The sequence below is a fragment of the Ciconia boyciana genome, chromosome 8 (assembly GCF_034638445.1).
Source record: "Ciconia boyciana chromosome 8, ASM3463844v1, whole genome shotgun sequence".
In the NCBI taxonomy this organism is placed as follows: Eukaryota; Metazoa; Chordata; class Aves; order Ciconiiformes; family Ciconiidae; genus Ciconia; species Ciconia boyciana.
The window spans coordinates 17,841,730-17,865,970 of record NC_132941.1 but is presented as its reverse complement, the minus strand read 5'-3'; the positions used below and the strand labels follow the sequence as shown (position 1 = coordinate 17,865,970).

Sequence of the window (24,241 nt, the reverse complement as noted above, 5' to 3'; positions counted from 1 at the left end):
AGTGTTATACACAGGGGAAAAAAAAAAAAATCATATTTCCTGTTTACTGATACCTGTTCTTTACATTTGCTTCTTTGTCATGCATTTAATACTCAAGAAACCAAACCATTAACCTGCAACTACATTATTTAGTAGACAATTAAAAAAAAAAAAAAAAAGGCAAGCAAATTGAAGCTCACAGCTCTATGGAAATTTATTTTTTCATGAGCACATACTATTTTAACAGAATGCAGATCTGTTCACAGGAGGAGGTGTGGCTATGAACCACAGGATTCTTTCACCAAACAGCAATTCTATACAAATCAAAGCCATAATTATTAAGCAGATCCTTTCTTTCCTAAAGTTTAAGACAGGCCAATAAAATTTGTTACAAGAAGGGTAAGTAAAATCTCACACCAGCCAAAACCAGCACCCAGACACTGATGAAATAAATTCAAGACTGATGTACAGCATACTGTCCGTTAGGTGGAATATGCAATCTGCCTGTGATATTTGTAAGATCTAGAGAATACTCCCCATCAAAAAGTAAATTCCAAGAGTACAGATTTCCAACATTCCCCTGAAATTTAGCAAATAGTTCTCAAATCACTAACAACCGTTTGTATTCTGCCCCCCTCAGTCCTGGAGGCCCATTACAAGCTGGCTTTTAATGTCCAAGATTTCAGAATGTAGATGACATCAGTGGCCTATGGAACCTTATCTTGCTTCACAGGAGGCTTTCTGTTTTTAAAGAAATACTAGGAATTTATTTACAAACTCTCAAAGAACATTAACATGGCTACCTCAACTTAAATTTTGGAACACTGTCACCATTTTTGCATAATTTGAAATGGACAAAATCTCAGCTCAGAAATAAAACTTTTAAATTTTCTGATTCATTCATTGCTAATACATTAGTAATGCAGCAGAATAGCTCCTTCTGCTCACAGACATATGCCAAAGCACTCTCTTCTCACTGCAGCCACCAGCATGTAACTTTCAGTCAGGCAGAACAATTAACATAGCTTCATAGTCAGCATTTTAATCTTCTACCTTGATTGTATTTGAAATATAAAAATCAAATGTCAAAAAATAATCAGCAGCCACAGCAGTTATGACTCTTCTAGAATTACTAATCATTTTTCCCCAGCTACGTGGTACTTTTTGGCAAAGTTCCAATAAGCAGTTTTTTCCTAAATGGAGTGTGCATCTTGGGTTGGTTTGTTTTACTCCTACCTGAGAAATAATCAGCACCTTTTCTTCCTAGGAGAAAAAGCCACACAGGAGGGCAGAGCTGGCCAGCTACTGTGCCCAGTGAGACACTGGCAACAAACAAGCACAGAAAAGGATTCACCCAAGCAGATTGACAACAGTCCAGAGAAAGTGACAGGAAAAAGTGGGGAAGGGAGCTGCAGAGCAGTTAAGTAGCCTGGAGCAGATAAGTTTAGAAGTATGATCCTCTTGTTAGAAGAGCCTGGGAAAGCAGAAAGAAGGTCCAAGAGATTTAGATGAAAGTCAGTTGAGATGAGGAGAGACAAGTTAGAATAAGTAAGGCTATGCATAACTGGAAACAGAAGACTCTACTGGGAAAAGAGTTCCACAGCAGCTGGAAAAAAATCAAAAGCTGCAGGTCTAGGGGCAGAAAACCCTGATGCCTTCCACAGGCACTGTGCATCAGGAACAGCTGAGTCAGGAGGAGTTTGATGTCATCACTGTTTGTCCTCCAGCCTAAGCAAGATCTTAATAGACTGACTCTCTAATTTTCCTCTTCCTCTCTCCCATCTACAGCTGCTTTGAAAATATCTCTGGGCCCTTCCACAACGTTCTTGGCTTCTGCTTTTAGAGATTATAGGCTTGGATTACTAGATGAATAACTGGTGGATCTTAAACTGGTACTTCAACACACCTAACAAGACATTCTACAAAAAAACAACTATCAGAAGAATTTTAAAATGTATTTAGAAGGAAGCTTAAAATTTTATGTTCCTGCTTTGTACATAAAATGTTTTATTTTTATTTGGCTAATGGAAGGGGTTTGTTAAACAGCTTTATCTTCCAGCCTTCTTAGGGCTGTTTGCTAAAAAAATTTTCCTCGTTCAAACATGCTACATGCTCAAGTACCTTACTCACTCTCCAATTATTAACTGAAGCTTAGCATTCAGATTCCGAGAGCCTTTAATTCTTATAATACTAGTTTTCCTGTTTACACCATACAGTTCATATCTGAGCTGTAACTATTGATTTCATCGTATTCATTGTTTGTTTTAAACCGTAAAAATACTGAAGCCAACTCTGTAGTTTAAAGTAAAAATTGCTATCATTAACATTCAGTTATAATACAAGCTACACCCACATCTATACAAACACAAACATGGTCAGTATTGGTACATTACGTGCAAATGTGTACAGTGATTTCCTCCATACCCAACAGCATCTCATGCTATTCTTGCAACACCCAAACACTGATTGAAAAACAGCTTCCTGTTCAGATATGATAAAAAAATCTGTTCATAAAAATAAGACAAAATAATTGCATTTAAAGTTCACAAATGGGACAGCGTTTAAGATGTAGCCTCTTTTTGTCAGGGGAAAAAAACAGCTATACCTGCTTTGATGGCCTCAAATATTTTCCTTTTGGCTTACAAACTTACATGAAAAGTACAAGCAAAAAAAATTAAATTTAAAAAAATACTGATAAGGCTATCTCACAGAATACATATTTTTATGTCAGAATTCTTCAATTCAAGTGTGCAAATCTGTTGCTTAAGCCACTTCAAAACTCTGTAAAAACACTCTCAATTCTGACCTTTTGCTGTATCTTTTCATTTCAATTTTAGCTAGGTGACCTTTGTTTCGTAAAATCTTACTTCCTACAGATAAAATCAGACATTGTAGAAGTACTGAAATATAAGAAAACAGACTGGTTAAATGTCCAGTCAAATGATAAATTATAACTACAATCACAGGATATTTAAATATCAGCTAAGATAACAATCACAGATATTACTGGAGCTCAACAGAAATGGGGAATATGTTCTTCAGAACATTGGTTTCAGTTTAAATCTAAATTAAAAAGCAAAACGGCATGCAATTGTAAAAACTCTGTGTCATACTTTGAATAAGCCTGGGTGATAGGCCTGGCACACTAACCAAGATTCTGTATGGGAAAAGGCCTGCCATTTCACTTGACTTCTTTTTAAACAAACATGGTATTTTGCCTCCTGATTTCAATTGCTTCATGTAGTATTTCAAGGAGCTAACAAATGGCTGCTAAATTCTGTCCAAAAGTCATTACACTGGCAGAAGATGAAAAATACAGAGTTTGTAAAGCATTTCATAAAACTCAGAATATAACATTAATGATGTTCTATTAAAACAATCCCTGAGTGAAGGTAACAACATACTAATCTGAAGACAGGAACTGAAACTCCAGAACCTTTCATTTCTGTGATCACTACCCCTAGGCTGGATTTGCAAGCTATTCACTAGCATGACAATATTCAACTCCATCTGTTAAATAAACACTTAAGCCCACTCACAAGGTGCTGTACCAGTTTCAACAGGGCATAGGCACCAAATAGAGATGTGTTTTTAAAAGTGACACCTTCTGCCAAAAAGATTATTCTGATGGCACATGGTGCCAAATCAGGCCTACATGTTTCAGTATGTGATATACGTTGTGCTCCAGAATCCACGTTTTCTCGCTATCCCACTGACAGCAAACTCATATAAAAAGTCCTTAATTTCTTGAAAATGTCTTCCGGAAATACAAGAGAGTTAAAAGCCAGTATCTGGTACTGCCTGAGCAACAGAAATCCATCCTCACTTAATCTCATGTTCCCATATCACAGTTACTCTCATTTTTACTGAAGTTATTGTCTTCTTTCCTGACAGAAAGTTATGAATACTCAGAAAAAAAAATAATCTTTATGATAAAGAACTCTGACAATGCAGCTATCACACCCATTCTGCAGCTTCTAAACCCTACAACCTGCTGCACTGCTGTTTTGACATACGTAAGATCTTGAAATTGCTAGTAAACTTCCTATTTAGCAATTATTAGCCAGGGAGACAAAATGTAACGATCTTGGTTTACAAATACTCAAAGAAAAAGCAGCTTGCCACATTCTTAAATACTCTCTGATCTATCAACCAATTCTGTAAGTAGTAACAGAATTAAATTACTTGAATCTGGTCTAAAAAGCTCACTTAAATTGATTTACAACTTGGGTAAGCCAAAGAAACCCAGTCTTTTTCTACCTCAAGATCTCCAAGAGAGGTGGTCAGCAAGAGAAGCTTTCTCAAATCAGACACTTAAAAAGCACTTATCTAAAAAAAACAGTAGCAACACACTGCTACAACTCTAAAGCAAGAACTCTCTTTTACCAAGCATGGTGTCTTAGAGATGGCTTACAAGCTAACAGCATTGTGCTATATTTTTTTCATTTAATCAGCAAAATGAGCTTTCATATAGATATCCTTGAGACCTAAATGGCAAACATTAAAAGTAGTACAAATAATAATGAAAAACACTCTAGGATTTGATCTTTCTATATCACTGTCACTCTGATACTTCTAGCTTTCCCCACATAGCAGAAAAGTCACTTGCATGATTTTATGTTCCCCAAATATACAACCCCTCAATAACTTTTTTTTTTCCTAATTGCTCACCCTTCCTTACTACTTTGCAGTCTGCAGGAAGTACTTTTAATAGAAAAGAGAGCCTAGGCTCTAGCTAAGCCTTCATACTGAGCATTTTCATGAGTCAGTCTGCACAGGACATCACACTTAGTGCTTTCCTAGAACTCACTGTCAATATTTGGAAACTAAAAGCATGGTTTTTACCATGCATTTAGTCATCCTTCAGAGAGGCAAGTAAACTGCCTTTCTGTATGCTGTTATGGCTTGTCATTTTTAAGCCATAAAATCCATCTCCACATTTTACAGGAAAAAAATCACTAACTTATCAAACCTTGATATTAGTTGGAATACAGTCCTAGCCTGGGATTTTCAAAGTAGATGAAGAAAATAACATTCAATGTTGAAAGGAAATCACATAATTAATACTCCTAAACTATTCTCAAAATCCCAACCTTCATTTTTCTGTATCCTGAAAATGACAAACTATATACATATATGAACTTAGAATACTGCTTACCCTTCAACAACAACAAAAAAGGCTCTATTGCACACCAAACACCTTTAACATGAAAACAGAAGACTTATGACTGGAAAATTATTACATATTCAGTCATTTTCTGCTATAGGTTGAGTTAAACATGACTGGAGTTGCATAGTGCCAGCTTCCAATTTATAAAGCTATTTAGACATGTTATATAAACACAAGAGAAAGTAATTTTCTCCACGTATTTGTCCAGTAATTCCTCAGAGGAACACTAAGAGAGAAAACAGAACCAGAAAACACTGGCAGATTTACAAACATGAAACATCCCACATACTTGTTACAAAAGACATTTCAATGACAGTTATTGCACCTACTACCGAGGGCAGCTCTAATGAACTCGAGACAGTCAAATTATTAGAGGGTAGTGAGAGAATCATGTAGGGACTAAACTAGAAAGACAAAATTGGCTAAAACTAAAAAGGGACATGGTAAGGCTTGTTCTAGCAACACAAAGTGAAAATACTAGTCCATTAGCTAATAGGAAAGCTTCTTTCACGAAAAAACTCTCTAACCTTTTCTACAAAAATACCTTTTTGGCTTTTTCAAAAAATGATAGTTATGACCAGATATTTAACACTATTAACAATTCCAGAGTAGGAATGCAAATCAGAATACAGAAAAAATACTGAGATGAATGAGTCCTTCAACTAAGCACGGCCCATAGAAACACACAAAACACCTCAGAATGGCACAAACAACATCCAAATCACTACCTACCACCTAACAGTTTATACCACTCAAAAAAATTGTTATGTGAGATTAGTATAGGGAGTATGCACAGCTTACTAAAACACCATATTCATAAGAACAGTGTCTACACTGACAAGTAGTCTAGGCCAAGAGGAACAGAATTGTAGAGTGAACAGATGCTGTTGAGAAGCTGACATCCACACAATCCACATTTCAGGGGAGTACTGTTTGGTGAGGTTTGGTTTATTTGTTTGATTTGTTTTTTGTGGTGGGGTGTGCGGTTTTGTTGTTGTTGTTGGGGTTTTTTTTGGTTGTTTGTTGGGTTTTTTTGTTTGTTTTGTTGGTTTGGTTTTTTTTAAAACACATCGAGCCAGCTCTAGTCCAAGCCATGGATTAAATGTCCGTTCACAGCTAGACAGCATTGGAGATGCTGCTGAGGCATACTTTCCAGTTTAGTGTTATCCAAAAGAAATCCAGTCTGCATGCTCAGAGCGCTCCACAAGGTGAAGCAAAGCACAGCGTGGAAACAATTACATAATTAATTTCAAAAGTGCACATCCGAACCAATACATTACTGTGGAGGCACATCGAGATAACCATTCAGGCATGACCTGAAGTTGGGAGACATGCTAGTAAAATGGCCTAAGAACCTGGATAAATTAAAAGCAAGTATTTCAAACAGGAAATTAAAAGATGTTTGCAAATGAAGAAGTTCTAACACTGATGAAAAGTAACACACACAAGAAAAAGATTAATACTTCAGTATGTAAGGGGCCCTAATGGGCAGAATAATGGGAAAAGTGCAGAAAAGGACTTGATGATTAGTTTAACCAGGAATCAAAATATAAATAAAAAAGTGATAGACGAACATTAAAAGACAGACAGCATCAGGGAACAAATTAGCAGGAGTATTATACATACAAAGTGAATAGTATACATTCTGCTGTGACAGGCACTGGTGAAGATTCTCAGCAAGAATACTCTGCCCAGCTTGGGCATCATATTTCATTAAATACATCCAGCTACTGTAGAAAATCCACGTCAGAAATAAAGTTGCTAAGAGATTTAGAAAATTACTTATAAGTGAAGTTAGAAAGACCTGGGTTTGTTTACTCAAGTTAAAGAATAGTGGAAGTTTTCTTGTAGGTTAAAAACCCACAACAAATAAAGAAAAAATAATTTGCTGTTGTGTCCACCGAATAAGAGTCAAAAAAACCCCCAAACCTAGAAGCTTAACTTGCATCAAAGATTTACACTACATATTAGGATATATACAGTTAACGTATGAGATTCACACTAGCACAGAAATAGCTAAGTGCTAAAAGAGGTTACCTAACAGGTTACAAAGTTTCCTTTATTACATAAATTTAGGAATATCTAAACAGACACTCAACTAGAGATGCTGCTGTTTATAGATGGATCTCACAGTGAAAACAGAGTAGATGAGCTGTTGAGACCCATTCCAGGTACACATTTCTATAATTTTATACTTTCTGTCACAAAAATACATTCTTGATGTTTTATTTTAGTGTGTATATATACACATATATACACACACAGAGGATGTTTGTCCGTATTTGTAATATTCATTTCTTTTCAAAATTATATATTTCAAAATGTGCATGTATTTATCAGACGTTACTATTTATTAAGGAAACATCATCATTCTCAGAGAATGCAGTTTACCACTCCTTTGGTACATTTAAGCAGCTTTGCTTGTGCACTTACAGTGAATAGGAAGCAAGGAAGGTTTCTTTGTACTCTCCATCTCCAAGTATCACCAGTATTCACTTTGGGATTTATAGTTATTACCATGCCCTTCCTAAATCTTACATCAATACCTACAGTTAAAGACTTCTGAGCTTCCAAAATTCTTTCTCAAACAATTTGATGGTGAAATCCAACATAAGTCTACAAGTTAAAACACTATAATAAATTAATCTCTAAATATAGAAAGACTATTAAAGGACCAGCTGGCATTTTAAAATTATGAAAGCCAACACTGTTCTTTGGCATCAGCACTAGGCTGGTGTTGCTAAGCTACTGCTGCTGCCCAGACAGTTATACACCATCAGGTATTTAATTCATGCAGTCCAGTGGTCTGAAGAAAAAATAAAACTAAAAAGCAGCACTCAAAATGCATTTTTATACCAGTAAAACTCAAATCTTACCATCTGAGTCTATGAAGCGTAATACGTCTTGTGTCCATGATCAAACGATATACAGAGGAAAACAATTAGCTTTTGGTGCTCTTTTAGAGTCCATGTTATCTTCACTTGCCCTGTTAATTTACTTTGGTTTGGTTTTGCTATAATGTAACTATAATGTAGATAGGTTTTTTAATGTTATCTACCTCAATTTTTTTCCACATTTGATGTATGAATTTTGATTTTTGTCAAATAAATGCCTTGATAAAAATCAGAAGGAGATTATCCTTCTGTAGTCCAACAGAGGCTAGCAAATGGAAAAAAACTATCGGCAAGTATGATAATTTTTTGGGCAGTTAGATTAGAGACTATGAAAATAATGTTATTTAGTATGTGATCACTGTTCAAAAAATTTCTTTTGAGTTTCTGGCAGTTTCTATGAGATTATATTAGCAGCCTTTTCCTAATTCTTTCATCACTGATCACACTTGTGATTTGCAGCTTCCAAATCCAAACCTGCATTTACTCTTTATAAAGTAACCTAGCTAGCCCAGGTACCACCATTACACTATTTAACAAAGGAAGTGTATTTAGAACTTGGAGAAGACTGTCAAATATCTTGCTAACCACAAACATCATCTCAATAGTGCTTCTTCTCTGGCTTGTTTTCATTTTTATTTAAGATGTTATTTTTATGCCCTTAACAAAGCTGTGTCATTTGGAAGTCAGCCTTTTATCTCTGTTGGTGCAGGAGGAGATAATTCTATTAGTAGAAGACTATTTTCACCTCTACAGAATCCTATCCTCCTTTTCATCATACACTGTAAGCACAAACTTTATGACTGTGATGTTTCTTGCCTTCCTCATATAATTAAACTAGGACCATTATTAAGATCAATTACAAGTTTAATGCTTTCTGGATTTGGGGTTTGTTTCCCCTACGGTGAATGCACAACCATTAAAAAAAAACCTATACATGAAAAATATTTAACCGTTTTTTACTATTAAAAAGTCAAGAATTATCAAGTAGGATTCTGCAGACTTTTCTCTGATCATCAATTTCAATGAAGGAGCTACATAATGGAAAAAAAAGAGCAATGGAAAAGATCATAGGTCTACAGAACATGACCAAAAGACTGCAGGTTTTTAATTTATGGATAGAAGGGACACTTGGTAGCTGCCTTCAAACATACTGAAGGTTACTGTGAGCTAGGAGCCTGACAAAAGCATCAATGCACAGCTCCTGGCTTCTCAACACAGGAATTGGAGACCACTACTTTCATAGACAGAAAAGTTACTATCAGAACCGTGATATTCTTACCTCATCAAGAATAATCATTTTCTGGCTCTCACTACATTTTTTCCCGAACAACTAGCCTCCAATTTGTAGAACAAAAAAATACCATAAGCAGTCCACTCTTGAAAGATCAGCCTTCAGCTTACCCTGTTCTAGTTTGTTCCAACATCATGTTCTAGAAATCCCCACTACAGATAAAAAAACCAACAAACTCAAACCAACCCAACAAACAAAAACCCAACCCAACAAAAAAGAGTAGAGAACTGTGCAGAAATTCTTTTTAAATTTAAGAGACTTACTTCTATATGTTTGCAATTCCACAGGATTATAAACCGTGAAGCTATACATCTACTAATGCTACTATTATAATCCTAGATTTCAATGATAATATCCTTGCACTATCTGTTAATACATTCCCTAAAGCCTTGCTACAGATGACTTGGGTCAGTGAAACAACTAAATTCACTGTCTCTGCAACATGTTATAGTTATTTTCAAAAGATATGGGCAGGTTAGGCTAGAAAAAGTTTTAATTTCTCAGGCAAAGAAAGGCAAGAACTCATCACTATTATGATTATTACAGTTCTCTCAACACATTTGTACAACCTTGTTATCCAATGGTACGGCATATTTATAGCTTACTAAAGTAACAGATCATCACTTGTCAGATGTTGAAATACAGAAGGAACAGATAGCACATTTCTCTTAAGAAAGTACTTTTGGGATTGAGGTGGTGTGAATCTTGTCTGAGAACACACTATTTGCTTATCCTCATCTTCCCACTCCTCAGGCATTTCAAATGGCAGTTGGGGGAGCAAACATTTCTCCCAGTTAAGTGATAAAAGCATTCTTTAACAGACACCAAATACTCTGATTCTTATACTAAAAATACATTTTACTGCTTTACACTGAAGTTATAAAAGAGTTAGTGCCTGCTTCTGAGAAATCCAGTAAACCACATTGCATCCAACTATAACTTTACGTTCTAAAATAGCTACATGAGGTATCTTTTTTCATGCTAGAGACCTCACCTTTTCTAATATACAAGCCTACCTTTTCTTTTTCAGTGTATTCCTTGGTAATTTAATTGGAAAAGAATGTAATCCTTTTTTGCAAATCTATGTTTGTAAAATTATAAAATCACTTTTCATCTTCTTCAGGCTGATTTCCTCAAAAAGTATTTTTCACTTCATCCAAAGTATCATTATATGTATTTATACCATCAAACCTCTCATTTCCACAAGAGCCTACTGATTAATATAATCATTGTGCATTATTGTTAATCTGCAGGCTCCTTGTGGGCATCTAACAAATATAATTACACTGACTGTTGAATTTTCTGCTTTCAGAAAACAGAACACTTCACAAAGCATCGTATTATTTTTAAGTATAAGCTTTTTACAACCTATTCACCTTTAGCATTTTCTATGGTCTATGCTGTTAGTCAGAACTCCACATCCATCTGCTTTGTTTCATCCTGTAGGACTGCCTATAAGGTAGGACTTAATATAACTCTAAAACACAGAACCTATCTGAGTTGCTCTTAAATAGTAACAAGGGAAACAGATGCATGGTTGAATTACTACTTTCTAACAGGTAAGACTATAATACTCACTTTTGCAGCAGGTGGTGACTAATGAGATGTTGCTTGTATTTTTGCCTGCTTTCATCAGGTGACTCCTTGCTTACAGATTTAACTCACTGGTCAAATGATTGAAACAGCTCACAATTTCAGTATTCTATATTGTTGTATTCTATAACTCTGTAATTCTACATTTGTATTCTATAACATTTTACCCAAAATCTTTTTGCAAAAATATACTCCTAACATTGTTCCTGTCTACCACCTTCTTAAACTGTACAGAAGAATTACATCAATAACAGCCTAAATTATCTGTCTGAAATACTTGATCCTAAAGCACTTATACTGCAGGCAAAGGAGGTAAAAATGTCTTCATTTAACATCTTTGATGTTATATGCTTAACATAGTGAAGCAAGATACCAGAAGTACTTCTAGACCTTTCTGAATTAGGGCAATATTGCTTAAAATATTGCTCTAATTTCTAAATGAGCTAGTTTTCAAGAACTGGGCTACAGCCCATTACTACATTTTACTAGAGCATTCAATTTGGCATCAGATTCTTTTTCCGGATTAAGTCAATTGCAGTAGATGCAAGGAAATACATTGTCTGGGGACTCTAATACAGCTCCTAAATACACCTAACAAAAAATATAATTAATTTTTCTCTTCCAGGACCTCTAGAGTTAAGCACATGTAGACTTACTTTTATATGGAAAAAACTCATTCTTCACAGACATATCTTGCTTCATTGATGTTACATAAATCATAGTAGACATGGATGAAGGGAAGAAATTTTCAGAATACCAAAAAATAACCGCTCTCCAAAAAGAAAAAAAATAGTTTGTTCCAGAAACATTAAAGATTGAAAAGTAACTGTGGCTCTCAAACTGACTCCTTTTGCCCATTACTTCTTATCTTCTCTGTTTTTCAAAATAGGTTAACAAACCAGGTAATGCAAGATAATGACTTGTGTAGTTTTGGAACCAAAACAGCTGATCCAGACAAAACCTCAAATTAATCCCAAACAATTCATACTGTAAGGCAAGCTTTTAAAGTGTCAGGACACAAGGAGGAACTGCCAAGTGGAAGGACATCTACAGTTTGTCTAGTGATGAATTACAGTTCCACAAGCAAAAAGTGTACTGCTTCAGAGGAAGGTTCTATGTCAGAAATAGAAATTGTTTTTTCTTCCTTCTACCTTCCTTCCAATTACTTTAGATTCACAAACGAATGGAGGATATGATTGAACACTTCAGACAATCCTCATCTGGAACTGACAGGTATTTGTCACTGGGGATGACTTTTCCTAATAGCTGGTTTGATATTCAGGCTTTCAGACATTCTATTCACAGTAAGTTAGGTTAAGGAAGATAAGCACATGGTCTATGTTAAGGAAGATGAGCACATGGTCTCTGGTGGACAGCAGAATGCCATTCTGATGTTGGTTATACTTACTATCTCTATAACCCTTCATTGTTTTTACCGTCATTATTGCTTTTGCAGTAAAGGTTCCTTTCCACTCAAAGGGCAAATATTATGCACAAACAGAAATTAGTCTGTCAAATCACAGTGTGAGTTTTTTAAAAGCTCAAAGGAAAAGCTGCATTGACTATTTATACTACTTAGCTAGCTAAGAAAATATTTACTGAATAAACTTCAGAAGCAGATACTAATGCTTTATTATTGTTGCTTGTTACTGCATACTGTAATGATATTTCACAGGATCTCAAAGTATGGTCTAGTAGTGAAGCTTTATTTCAAATCTATGACCTGATTTCATGAAGAAGGAAGGGCAATTTTTAAGGAGAGGAAAGGAAGTAATTCTTAAATGACTTCCTAAATTCTTTAGGCCCAGAATAATCCTTGTTACACAAGTATAAATAGGACAAGAGGTATGTCTTTCAATAATTTTAGAAAGGCTAATGTCTCCTCTTCTACCAGAACAAGCATGAAGAATTGGGTATATGAAGGACTTAAGCCTATACATTAAATCTGACTCCTGCCTACCATATCAACATTACTCATGTCCTTCTGAAAGGACAACCATTGCTGGTACAATTCTTGCCTTCATGCATAAAAGACAACATGGAAAAGTTGTTAACATTTTGCCCAATCTGTACAATGTTATCAGGGAGAGAAAGTGCACCTGCCACCCCATCTGTCCTCTCTTCCAGTCTTGTCTTCACTATTCTCTCTCTGTACCATGCAGCAGGTTCTGTGGTAGAAGTGTCAGAGATGCGTCAGAGACATCATGTGATCCAGCTGTAAGAGATTCCTACGTGTACAGACACAGTGATAATGTGGACTCAAGGGCACGAGCTTGTTATTTTACGGGTATTTTTTTTCTTTTTTTTTTTTCTCCTCAATTGTGTTTCGTGGCTTGCTTTGTTCTGGTTTTAATATGTTATTTTAAATTATTTATATCATTCAATTATATAAAATTATTTATATCACTCAGATGTCTTTAAATAAACCTCCATTCCCTAAGTCAACTTTTTTCAAGTATCCTTTATAACCAAATATTTCCAACTAAAACTCTGAGAAATATTCTTCGATGCCCCCTTTTGCTCTTTACATGTAATGAAAATGTATTTCACATGAAATTCTATTCTGTTTAAAACTACTACAAAACAAAAAATTCAGATCTAACACATCTTGAATTAACACTGCTCTTTCAGAAAGCAACTGTAAAGGCAGAAAGAAGTACAAAGGCATCCATTTGGTTTAAGAGAGAGGCTGATCAATACACTTTCCTCATTACTACCATTTGCAGTAGATACAATAACCTTTCAGAAAAAAAAACGTACTTCTCAGCTGTCAACATGTCTGTATAAGCAAGCAAGAGGAGGCTCAACCACTCTTCAGCTAGAGATACCATACTTTCATTAGGAGTTTTCTAAATATATTTTTTAATTTAAGATTATGAGCATCAAAACAGAAACATCCCACAAGAATGTGTAAGTGGTCTTCCCCCCGCCCCAGGAAAATTTCTATTTAAGGGGAAAAATTAAAAGAGTCAAGACAGTAGCTTGGTAGTCCGGATCATCTAGGACATGTAAAACAGACTGAGTCCCCTTCACACTGACACAAGCACAGGACTTGAGCTTTTGCCTCCTTCACCTCTCATGTCCCATAACACTACACTCCCAGCTGTATAGAAACACTGCAGCATTTCATTTTTTCAGTCTGCTTTTTCACAAGTTTTCAAAAGGTTTTGGATTTAGCCTCTGGAAAGATAAAACTTGTTTGAACCATAGCTACTTCCAAAATATGACAAAACCACTTTCTACCAATGCTATTTTCAGAATAACACAACAGTCAGTATGCTAGCCACATGTTCACAGCACTATTTTAAGGAGTGTGTCTTAGAAAGTTCTTGATGATTGTTTACAGTGCCAGAAATTGAAACCCCCCTATTTTAGTACCTTTGATCAACAAATGCTTTCACTGCTATAACAAAAGAATACCATTCAGTTTAACTTTTCTTCTAGAACCACAATCACTAGAACGCATAATAGTGAGATAATTACTTGTGTTTATTATTGATAAATGACACTGTCCATTAGCTCTTTACTATGAATGCTGACATAATACTTTTTGTTTTGATTTTTTTTTAAACTAAAGAGTAGTCTTACTTTCTGTAGCAGGCTAAAAAATCTACCAATAATCTTAAAAATCCACTATTTCCACCTAGATGAAAACAAGTTTCTTCTCTGAAGAGTGAATGTAAAAGTGACACTATAAAGCTACATGTTTATCTGTCAGTGCCTCTGGATTAAGTGTGTTCAGCTTAAAAACACCTGTTTTTATCTCTCCTGGCACTGAAGGCTTATCTAAAATCTTCAGATTAAGCCATGTTCTTTTCTGCTACAAACAGTAGCAAAAACAATCTCATAAGTAAATTATATCACTCACATGAAAATAATTCTGCTGAGATGGGCTCTTTATAGGTGACAGGAATAACAACACTGTATAGTTATCAATAAGGACATTATTTGCTTGTTCTGCAGAACATAAATTACTCATGATGATGGCATCTAGAAGAAAGTTCATATTCAAAACTGAAAGCAAGCTTGCAAAGTTAGCAACTCTTACTTCATGAATTAGACATGGAAGTTTAAACTTGTAATGCTGTTTCAACTATCCAAGTTTAAATCAACCTGTTGTAAAGATGATAAAGCCAAAAGCTACATTCAGTTTGCCTCCTCCAAGCAAAAAATACATATTCTTCGAAGTGCTTACATTTTCTCATTTTTATCTGGATACCATAACAATAACAAGTCTACACTTGTCAGAATATTGTAAAATTATTCCCTTTGTTTTCAGATAGATTGTGATTAAAAAAAAAAGTCTCATTGTAAGCGATGCAGCAGTAATTCAGAGAAATATTTCTCATTTACTGCCACTTAGTTCAAAAGTACTCAAAATACTCAAGATACTCAAAAGTAACACACACAGAGCACTGGCATCTGGTCCTCAGAACTGGCTATTTCACTCTGCAAACCTGCATCAAATTACTAATGTAGATGTAACCAGTATGAAGTAAAATTCTGCGCAGTAGAAAGGATCACTAGTAATTTGTAGGGAGTTCACATCCTCTGCACAATACAGGAGTTTTCAGATTGGCCTTACAAGTTCTACCTGAATTAGCAAAGAGTAAATGGAACAGGAGCAAATCTGTTTGCAAAAGAACTGATTCTTAAGAAGAGAGCATCCACACTATACACGTATTGGATGGGTGACTACTTCAGACAAGCTTTAGTCTGGTCCTGAGACTTAATACCTACTAGCAGTCAGACTGCATTTTCTGTGCTCTTAAGGAACATCTCTTGGTTTCATTTTATCCCTCATGAATCAAAAGTTTGTGTGCTCTGAGAATGCTCCACAATGTGAATGAACAGTGAACTGGGAGCACGTACATGATCAGAACTAAAACACTGATAAGGACACATCCACAGACTACCAAAAATGACAATGACAAATTATATTGGGCAGAGGACTGAAGTTTCAAACAGCATCAGCAAGTACTTTTAAATGAATTATGAACACACTGTGCTTACAAAGCCAGATTGTAGCCTCTGGTTATGGGATAGAGACTGTGATTCTGTGACTTTGCCAAAAAGGGAAGGCTTAGCTTTGGGGCATTTTATTCTTAAAATATTGCCTGCACATAAGTTATGATGCTCTAAATGTATAAATACTGCTCAATTATAAATTCCCTAGTTTTGTCACATTTGCATAGTATTTCTTTAAAGCAGTGTGGTTACTCCCATAGAGAAGAGCTAATTATCATACCATATTCTGCTGCTAGAAGAGTATCTTTCTTTAAATACACCACTGAAATAGTTATACTCCTGTAAGTTACATATTTTCAGGCAGTTCACACCTTACAGAGTCCCAGTAGCTGTTCTGCCCTTTGATTCCAGAAGGCACAGGAGTGAGCAGAAAAATGAATTGTGAAAGAATAGCCAATTAAGCATGAGAATTCACGACTCATTCCTTCAATAAGTTGCAACATACAACCAAAACGGAGGTGTAATAAGTTCAGCAGCCGCTAATGACTGGATAATTGACCTCGGAAATTCCCATTTCAACTAAGCTACTTATTTATTCCCAAGTTTCTCAGTAGACTGTTACTGTTCCACACAGCTAGTTGTTATAAGTTCCAGGGCAGTATTTACTGTCTTTACATCAAATGCACATACATTTCCAGCATAAAAGAATGTCTGGAAGGGACAACCAGAAATCAGGAAAAATAATTAATTCCTAAAGTTACTGAGGCATACACCCATCTTTCTACTACACATTAAAAAATAAAAAATAAAACCATATCTTATGCTGACAACAGTAAGAAACTTACGCAAAACGTAATATTTTTATTCTGCAGTCTGGCTGCCTACAGAAAAATAAAGACTTCAGAACGCAGGTAGTTTATAATAATACAGGATTAAAAAAAAATTGATGCTATTTCTTCCCTACAGATTGGGCACCTCCTTCCTTCCCACTCCCCCATATCATAATGGGGCATTCTTGCTTTCTTCAACTATTCCTTCCTGTAACACAGGAAGTTTTAAAATTAATTTGCATGACCAAGTGCTTCTCAACCCCATAAGGCTTAGGCAACAGAATATACTTACAAGCAATAAAAGCTCGTTTGCCTCATGAAACAAATAATGCTGGCTTCCACAAGTCTGCTATTTTCCAGTGCACTGAAGACAAGAAATCTCAAGGTTACCCTTGGCCCAAAACCCTCAGGAAGCTGCAGATAGCCATTTTACCATGTATAGTTCAAAGAATTAAAAAAGGAACACTGTCTTCTTTCTAATTGTTCCTCTTTCCAGCTGTCTAATTTGCTATCATGCCATCTGGATATGGAAACAAAATTTTCACCCATGAATGCACTGTTCCAAAGCCCTGCCTTACCATGGGCTCCAGAAAGTACGTAGAATGTACCCAAGGCTTCTTACTCCTTATGATTATATGACGCATATGATCTCTTCTTGTACAGCAACACCACAGGTTTTAACTGGCATCTAATAACAGGTTATAACAGCTTTGTTCTATTTCTTTTGTCTATCACACAATATTGTCATGATGTACAAATCAAGAATGCTAAGAAAATTAATAATGATCAATTACCTAGACAAGACACATTGCAATCTTCGTGAATTTTATGAAGGTGAGAGGCAAGCCCATGCAGGTGACTGATAATTTTTTACTAATCCTGTGTACCAGCAACATACATGCCTAGCAGGCTTCCTGACACACAAAGTTCCAGATAGTTGACTTCCTTCCCCACCTTGCTCACATTTCAAAGCCCTGACAAACTAACAAAGGAAAGGAAAAGCATGCCTAAGGTGTTTGTAAATCCAACCCGCTTAGTAGAGTCAGAAAAAACAGGGATGGTGGGCTAACTAAAGGACACAGCAGTAGACAGTAACAGACAAAGTCTCAAAGAATCAGAGTTAGCGTAATTCTTTTATAAGTATATATAACTGCAGGTTCCACTACAGGTAACTAAAACTGTTATTGCATATTGCAATTCTTAAGTGAGGAGTTAACAGTGATCAGTCAAACGTTATAGTACTACTTTCTCAAATTTATCATTCGATCTAGCTGCTCTTATTTTGTGACTATCTCACTGGCTAAAACCTAGCACGCATTGTTAGCCAGATCCAGTAGTCACTCATTTATTGGAAAGAAGACTGTGAATAGGTAAAAGACAGGTTAACAAATTGTTTGTAGGATTTCTGAGGTGATCCATTTCCTGATCTTCTAAATTTCATCAATCTGAAGCAAGGAACATTGAGATAACTGTTCTAGTGTGTGGGATGCATCATCTTGCAGGAATGACTTAAGATCTTCAACAGCCACATAGGGAAATCAGTTCCATTTGCTCCCTGGATCCAACTCTATTTGATAATCTGCATAAGAGGTCTGATAAGTCTCCTGAAAAGGAAAACTTTTTCAGTGCAGAAACTTATCTACTCAATTCCCAAAACAGCAATACCAACTACTTCCAAAAGAAGCCTGAAAGAATTTGAATATGTACAGATACAGAGCATTGTCTGAACCAGTAGCAAACTTCACAGAATAACAAATTGTCCATGATAAACTAATCATCATGGTCATGAAGTCCACAGATTTGAAATCTACCATTAGAACAATCATTTACAGATAAGGGATCTGGTCAGATAATCTTACCCAGACAGCTAATGACCTCTCTGTGGTTACAACAGACGTTCAGGAATGTTTCTGATTATTTATGCAAATTCTATAAAAAACTGTGTTTCATCTAAGAAAGTTGTAGGTTAAGCACTCAAGTTATGTGTGATAACCAGGGGTACTCAAAACAAGCAACCCGTACTATATACTCTCATAGAGAAGCATGTTGCAATGGACACTGTGATCAAAACTACTTGATATCCATGCTAGAGGTTCATTTATACCTACAGCAGGTAGACAAGAAAGCTACCATTTAAGTCCTAGATATGAGATGATCATATCTAGGACATATGTGTTAGGAGATTTTACAAGTTCAGTATATACAACATATATCACTCAATACTAGCAGGAAGTTTACTTTCTCCCTCTCAAACAGCTTAGCTCTACTCTCACAGTAACAGACTCTCTGTTGGCAGCAGGCTTTTCATGCAAACTAAAGCTCATTCCTCCGAGCTACAAACACCATCACTCTGGTACCTCCTTTATTTCACCTGACTATTCACAAGCAATAATAGAAAACCCCAAAATGGAAAGAAAAAGGGGAAAGGAGGAAGGAAAAAAATCTGGACCTGAAATGGAGGAGAAGAGATACAAACTCACAATTGCTAACAAATCATCTGTCTTATAATCTCCCCTTCGCTTCCACAATGATTCTGCATAGGAACATGCTAAAACAACCCACTGCATGTAAGGAACAGTCAGGGTCACAGACTAGTAGAGGCTTTTGAAAGTTAACTGCTCTATGCATCATCTGAGGGATTTAAACCTATTTTGTACAGTGTCATTGAAGAATACAGAAAAGGCTCTACACTCGGCTTTCTCAGTTAATAATGTAGACAAGTATATAATGTATTTCACATTCTCCATGAGAGAGAAGTTGGGTCTGAGTTCACCTTGACAATCTCCCTATACATCTGTTTCCCTTTTCAAAGAACACAAAAAAGCATGTATGTCATGAACCTTGAAGACACACTATATAAAAGGTGCTTTTAAACCAAAGGACTTTACCTATTTTGGACATAGGATATGGATGAAAAGAGGCAGAATTGAGAAGAAACTTAATAAAAAGGAGAGGCAGCACAAGATCTTCCACAACACACTTCTACACAAGAATACAACCATTGTCCAATAACTATATATAAAAGAAGAGATAGCTTGTACTTTGCTGTATGTTGTTCTAGGATTTCTAATGCCATGGTATGATTTTAGAAACCTGGGTAATCTTACGATTTAACTTACACTGAAACACTAGTCATAAACATTAAGCACACTTAGCTGAAGCATTACAATCAATCTGGGCATGTACAAAGCCTGTAAACTACAAATTGGTGTATGTTTTGGATTCTAAAGGACAAAGAGTGAAGAAATATTTTCTCATATTCAATCAACTATGGACCTACAGAAGAGACAAAGAACCTTGTCACTGCTTATACTTTTGGGAAAAGTTTCAGTGATCTACCAGAACAGCCTAGTTTTGAGAGCTGTTCTTCCATGATCAAAATGAGGCTAGTATTCAGTTTTTCATGTTCTTAAAAGGATCAAAGACATTTATCTTCATATACCTTATATGAAAAAGCATATACTTTTACCCAGCAGAGAGAATGTGAAGATTAAATTTACATTCTCCTGAATGAAAGACTGCAATGGGAACAAACTGCCTAGCATTTCACCACACAGTTTGTAAGATCTTACCAATGATTTCTGCCTATGCAGAGAATCAACCAGTGCCTGCCCATCTAACCCCAAAATTCCCTTGTGCTCAGTGTGAGGCTGACTCTCATTAATTACCTTAAAATGTGTTAATACGAAATATATGAAAATATTTTTTCTCTTCCTAATATGATGCTATAGAAGATAAGATAAAGCAAAATGGTTTAATGTATGGGATGATGCTTAAATAAACTCTGAATTCTTCAAAGTTTTATGGAAATTATGGTGCCTTGTTCTTTAAATAAGTTCTCACTGGTACAGTCACTTGATTTGATTCCAAAAAGAAAGTGAGAAATCAGAACCTTTCCTTACATTCGATTAGAGCATTTTCTGTGAGGAGTGTAATATGCAGTCCGTTCTTTTAGGTTTTTTTTTTAATCAGCTAGAATGTTACAAATGTTGGGAAATTATTTTCAAAAACATTGAAAAGCTTCTTAGCAAATTTCTGCAGCCTTCATTTATGTTGACAGGGTGGTTGGTGTCAAAAAAAATGCTGAAAAGTGCCAATGACAAGATGACTCTGGTTTAGGATGTGCATTTCTAATGAGTAAAAACTACAGTATATCACCACCCCACCCCCTAAAAAAAAGGTTTAGAATTGCTACTTCACCATCAAGCAACTCAGTTTACTTCCAACAGGGGCAGGGGGGTGAAGTACTTTGAGGGGAGCGAATATTTATGCCTGATTTTGGCACCAAGTAAAGACAGAAAGGATCTCTCATGTCACTTAACTCACCTTTAGTTATTTCTTTAATTGTATTTTCCAGAAGCAAGCTAAAAACATTCACACTTCCACAGAAACGCTTTTCAGCTGTGAGTGACGATACACCTAGTTTTTGTTGAACTCACTAAATACCTCAAAAGGCTTTTAGAAAAGGCTGTGTAAGCAACTAACGTGGCCTCAGAAAGTTCTTCAGGGCTCACCATACCTGAAAACTGCTCTATTTTTACCTTATTTCTTGAGACTTAGAGATAAGGAGATTAGGAGGAAAGTATGGTTATTCTCATGCTCTGATGGATCATTTGTAAGGTAGAATTATTTTTTCAAAAAGTAAGCTCTTAATTTAGGAAACAACATATACCTGCCTCATTCTGATAACACAGGACAATAAGGCCTTCTAGTCAACAGCCTTGCAATACTTTCCCTGTGCCTTCTACCAATTCACACCACAGGCTGGAATCATGGCTTTCTTCTCTATGACGAGCAAGTAACATTCACAAAATCTAACTGGAAAACATATTTTTGTATGGGTTACATCGCACGTAGAGAAGAGTAGAAGGCATCCACAATCAGAAAACCAGCATATCTTAGAGAACACTGATAACCCCCAAAAGTCTCTTTTCACAAAGATTACAGGAGCTGGGGAAAAAAGGTATTATTGAAAAAGGTGTGCTTACTGGAATACACAATCAGTTGTGTACATTCCTGCTTGGTCTGTCAAGATAAGAAACCAGGTCTGCCTAAGCCATGTTGTTTTATTAGCACATTAATATGTAAGCAGCCAGATTCTTAATTTAAAATTCACACCTCATTACAATGAATAGTTGCACATTAGCTTGCAGAGGTTCAAACTCAAAAGACTGATTATTACAATATCAAGGCTACTAGTGTAAACTGGTTTCTTTCCAAGATTACAAAAAATCCTGGCGAAATCAAAAAAAATGTCTAAATAATTAATCCAAAACTACTCTTCTGCTCTGAAGGACTCAAAAAATTTATTGAGTAATGTGCTGCATAAGAGCATGTTAAACAGTTATTTTTTAAGTTACACCATTTCTGCCACATGCTCAGAAGTGAATCAAAATAATTTATCTAAGAGTTCTGGTTTCTAACAAGCACTTTTAAAGCCGAAAACTCTCTGGTCCGTTAAAAGAGCTGAAAAGACATACTTAAAACCAATAAAGCATTAAATTAAATGGAGCAAATCTTCACCAATAACACTTTAGAGTCTGTTACTAGTACCCTGAGAAACGTCTAATTCTTCATAGCTGTCAAGTCCCATTTCACTGCTTATGAGACCAACTTCCATAAACCAGTATTATACTAATGTATCCATGTGTGCATTGTATCCATACACACATGCAAACACTGATAATCGGCATTGAGTGAGGCTACCTGAGTAAAGAAGAGTATCAACTTTTTTTTTTTTAACTTATGCTAGCAGGACACAATGAGAAGTCAATAAGAAAATCACAAAGGAGTCAGGAGGACCCAGATTTGGGTATTTGCGTTCAGAACAAACGAGCTTTTCCCTCAGACACCCAGTCCTGTGAGACCAACAGCTTCTTGCAAGGGACTCGTCCCAGGCTCTCTCATGGCAGGACTTTTGGGTGCCCCAAAACCACAGGCCTTTCCCAGCCCTCCTAGTGCACTCTCACTCTCCTCAGCAGAGGGATCTTCCATGCTGCGTGCATACCCTAAAACCTGCTCCTGCTGTGCTCATCTCATTTGATTGCTTTCAGCACAACATAGCTCATGACTGAATTTGCATCCGAGCACAACCCCACGCCGAGACCTTGAGAAACAGCCGTACCTCAAGGTGAACTCTCAGACGTCGAAGTCAGTACCGGTACAAAAGATGCCAAGGACAGTAACAGCAGCCCGTAAAACAGATACCAACCGCTGAGGCAACGCCAAAGGTTAATCTGTTGTCCCAACTTTCATCCGACACTGTTGATAAAACGCCAAACCACCCGGGCTAACCCTTCCAAAATAGACAACGAAGTGCCGTCACACCGCTGCCGGGCTCAGGCACCGGCCGGGTCGGAGGAAGCACCAGAACGGCAGCGCGCACGGCGCACCCGAACGAGGATTTCTCACCTGACCGCCTCGGTGCCGGGCGGCCCCGCACCTACACGCGGAGAAGCGGGTAAGGAGCCTCACCCGCCGGCCCCGCTCCTCAGGACCGCCCGGGGGACGAGGGACGAAGCCCGAAAGCGCCGCTGCCGCCGCCCGCGTCCCACCTGCAGGCGCGGACTCGCAGCCCTGAGGCGCTGCTGGCGGCCCCGCGGCGCGCGCCCCGCAGCGACCGTTGGGCCCAGCTAACGGCTGCGGGGGCGCGTGGCTGCGCCTCCCCCGCCCCCCCTTCCCTTCCTGCGCGCCCCTGACTCACCGAGAAGCCGGCCCAGAAGGGGCAGGAGTGGCGGACGCGGGCCGAGGTGGTGAGCGCCAGGGCGGCGAAGCTGACGGCCACGATGAGGCAGCCGAGCAACATCTGCGTGACACCCAGGGCGAGCATGGCCCGCGAGCGGGCGCGGTGCTCGCGCAAGCGGGACAGGCTGCGGGACAGCGCGGTGGGGCTGAGGGAGCGCGCCCCGCCGGGGGGCCGCGCCGCCCCGCCGCCGCCCACCGGCATCCTCCGCCGGGCCCCTCACGGCTCGGCCGGGCGGCACCGCCTCCTCCTGCCCCCCGCGCCCGGCGGGGAGGGCGCGCTCCGCGGGGCAGCCGGGCGCGGGCGCTGCAGGGCAGCGAGCAGCCGCGGCGCATGGAGGAGGAGCTGCCCTGCCGCCCGGGGCGACCCGTGCACCCCCCGCCGGAGGGCAGCAGCCGGCGGAGAGGGCACGGCCGGGCAGGGCAGGAGAGGGGCAGCCACCACCGCCGCCTCCTCTCCCCGCTGCAGGCGGGAGTGGGGGGGGCGGCTGCGGGGCTACGGCGCGCAGCGCGCGGGGGCGGCTCGCCCGCAGCCGCCGGCGGGGGCGGCCCCGGCTCCGGCCCAGCCCCGGCGCCGCTGGCTGGGCGCAGGCAGGGGGAGAACCGGAGCCCCGCTCTCTGGTCCGCCGCGGCTCCTCTCGCTCCCGCGGAGGGAGGAGGGGAGGGGGAGAGGCAGGGAGGGGAAGGGGGAAGGGTTGTTTACGGCCAATGGCGGGCGGAGGCAGCGGCAGGGGGATCAGCGGCGGCCGCCGCCGCCGGCGGCCCTGCAGAGAGA

At 38.2% G+C, this 24,241-nt stretch overlaps 1 protein-coding gene across 3 annotated transcripts in view; it reads right to left on the bottom strand.

Annotated features, from left to right (window-relative positions):
- Nucleotides 1-23,961, bottom strand: part of ENTREP2 (endosomal transmembrane epsin interactor 2) — a 179,769-nt gene extending 155,808 nt beyond the window's left edge. For all 3 annotated transcript variants that reach the window (XM_072870833.1, XM_072870834.1, XM_072870835.1), the window contains exon 1: nt 23,429-23,961. In XM_072870833.1, the coding sequence (XP_072726934.1) occupies nt 23,429-23,671 (243 nt within the window). In that variant the 5' untranslated portion in view covers nt 23,672-23,961. The remainder of the gene's footprint in view (nt 1-23,428) is intronic.
- Nucleotides 23,962-24,241: the final 280 nt, after the last annotated feature.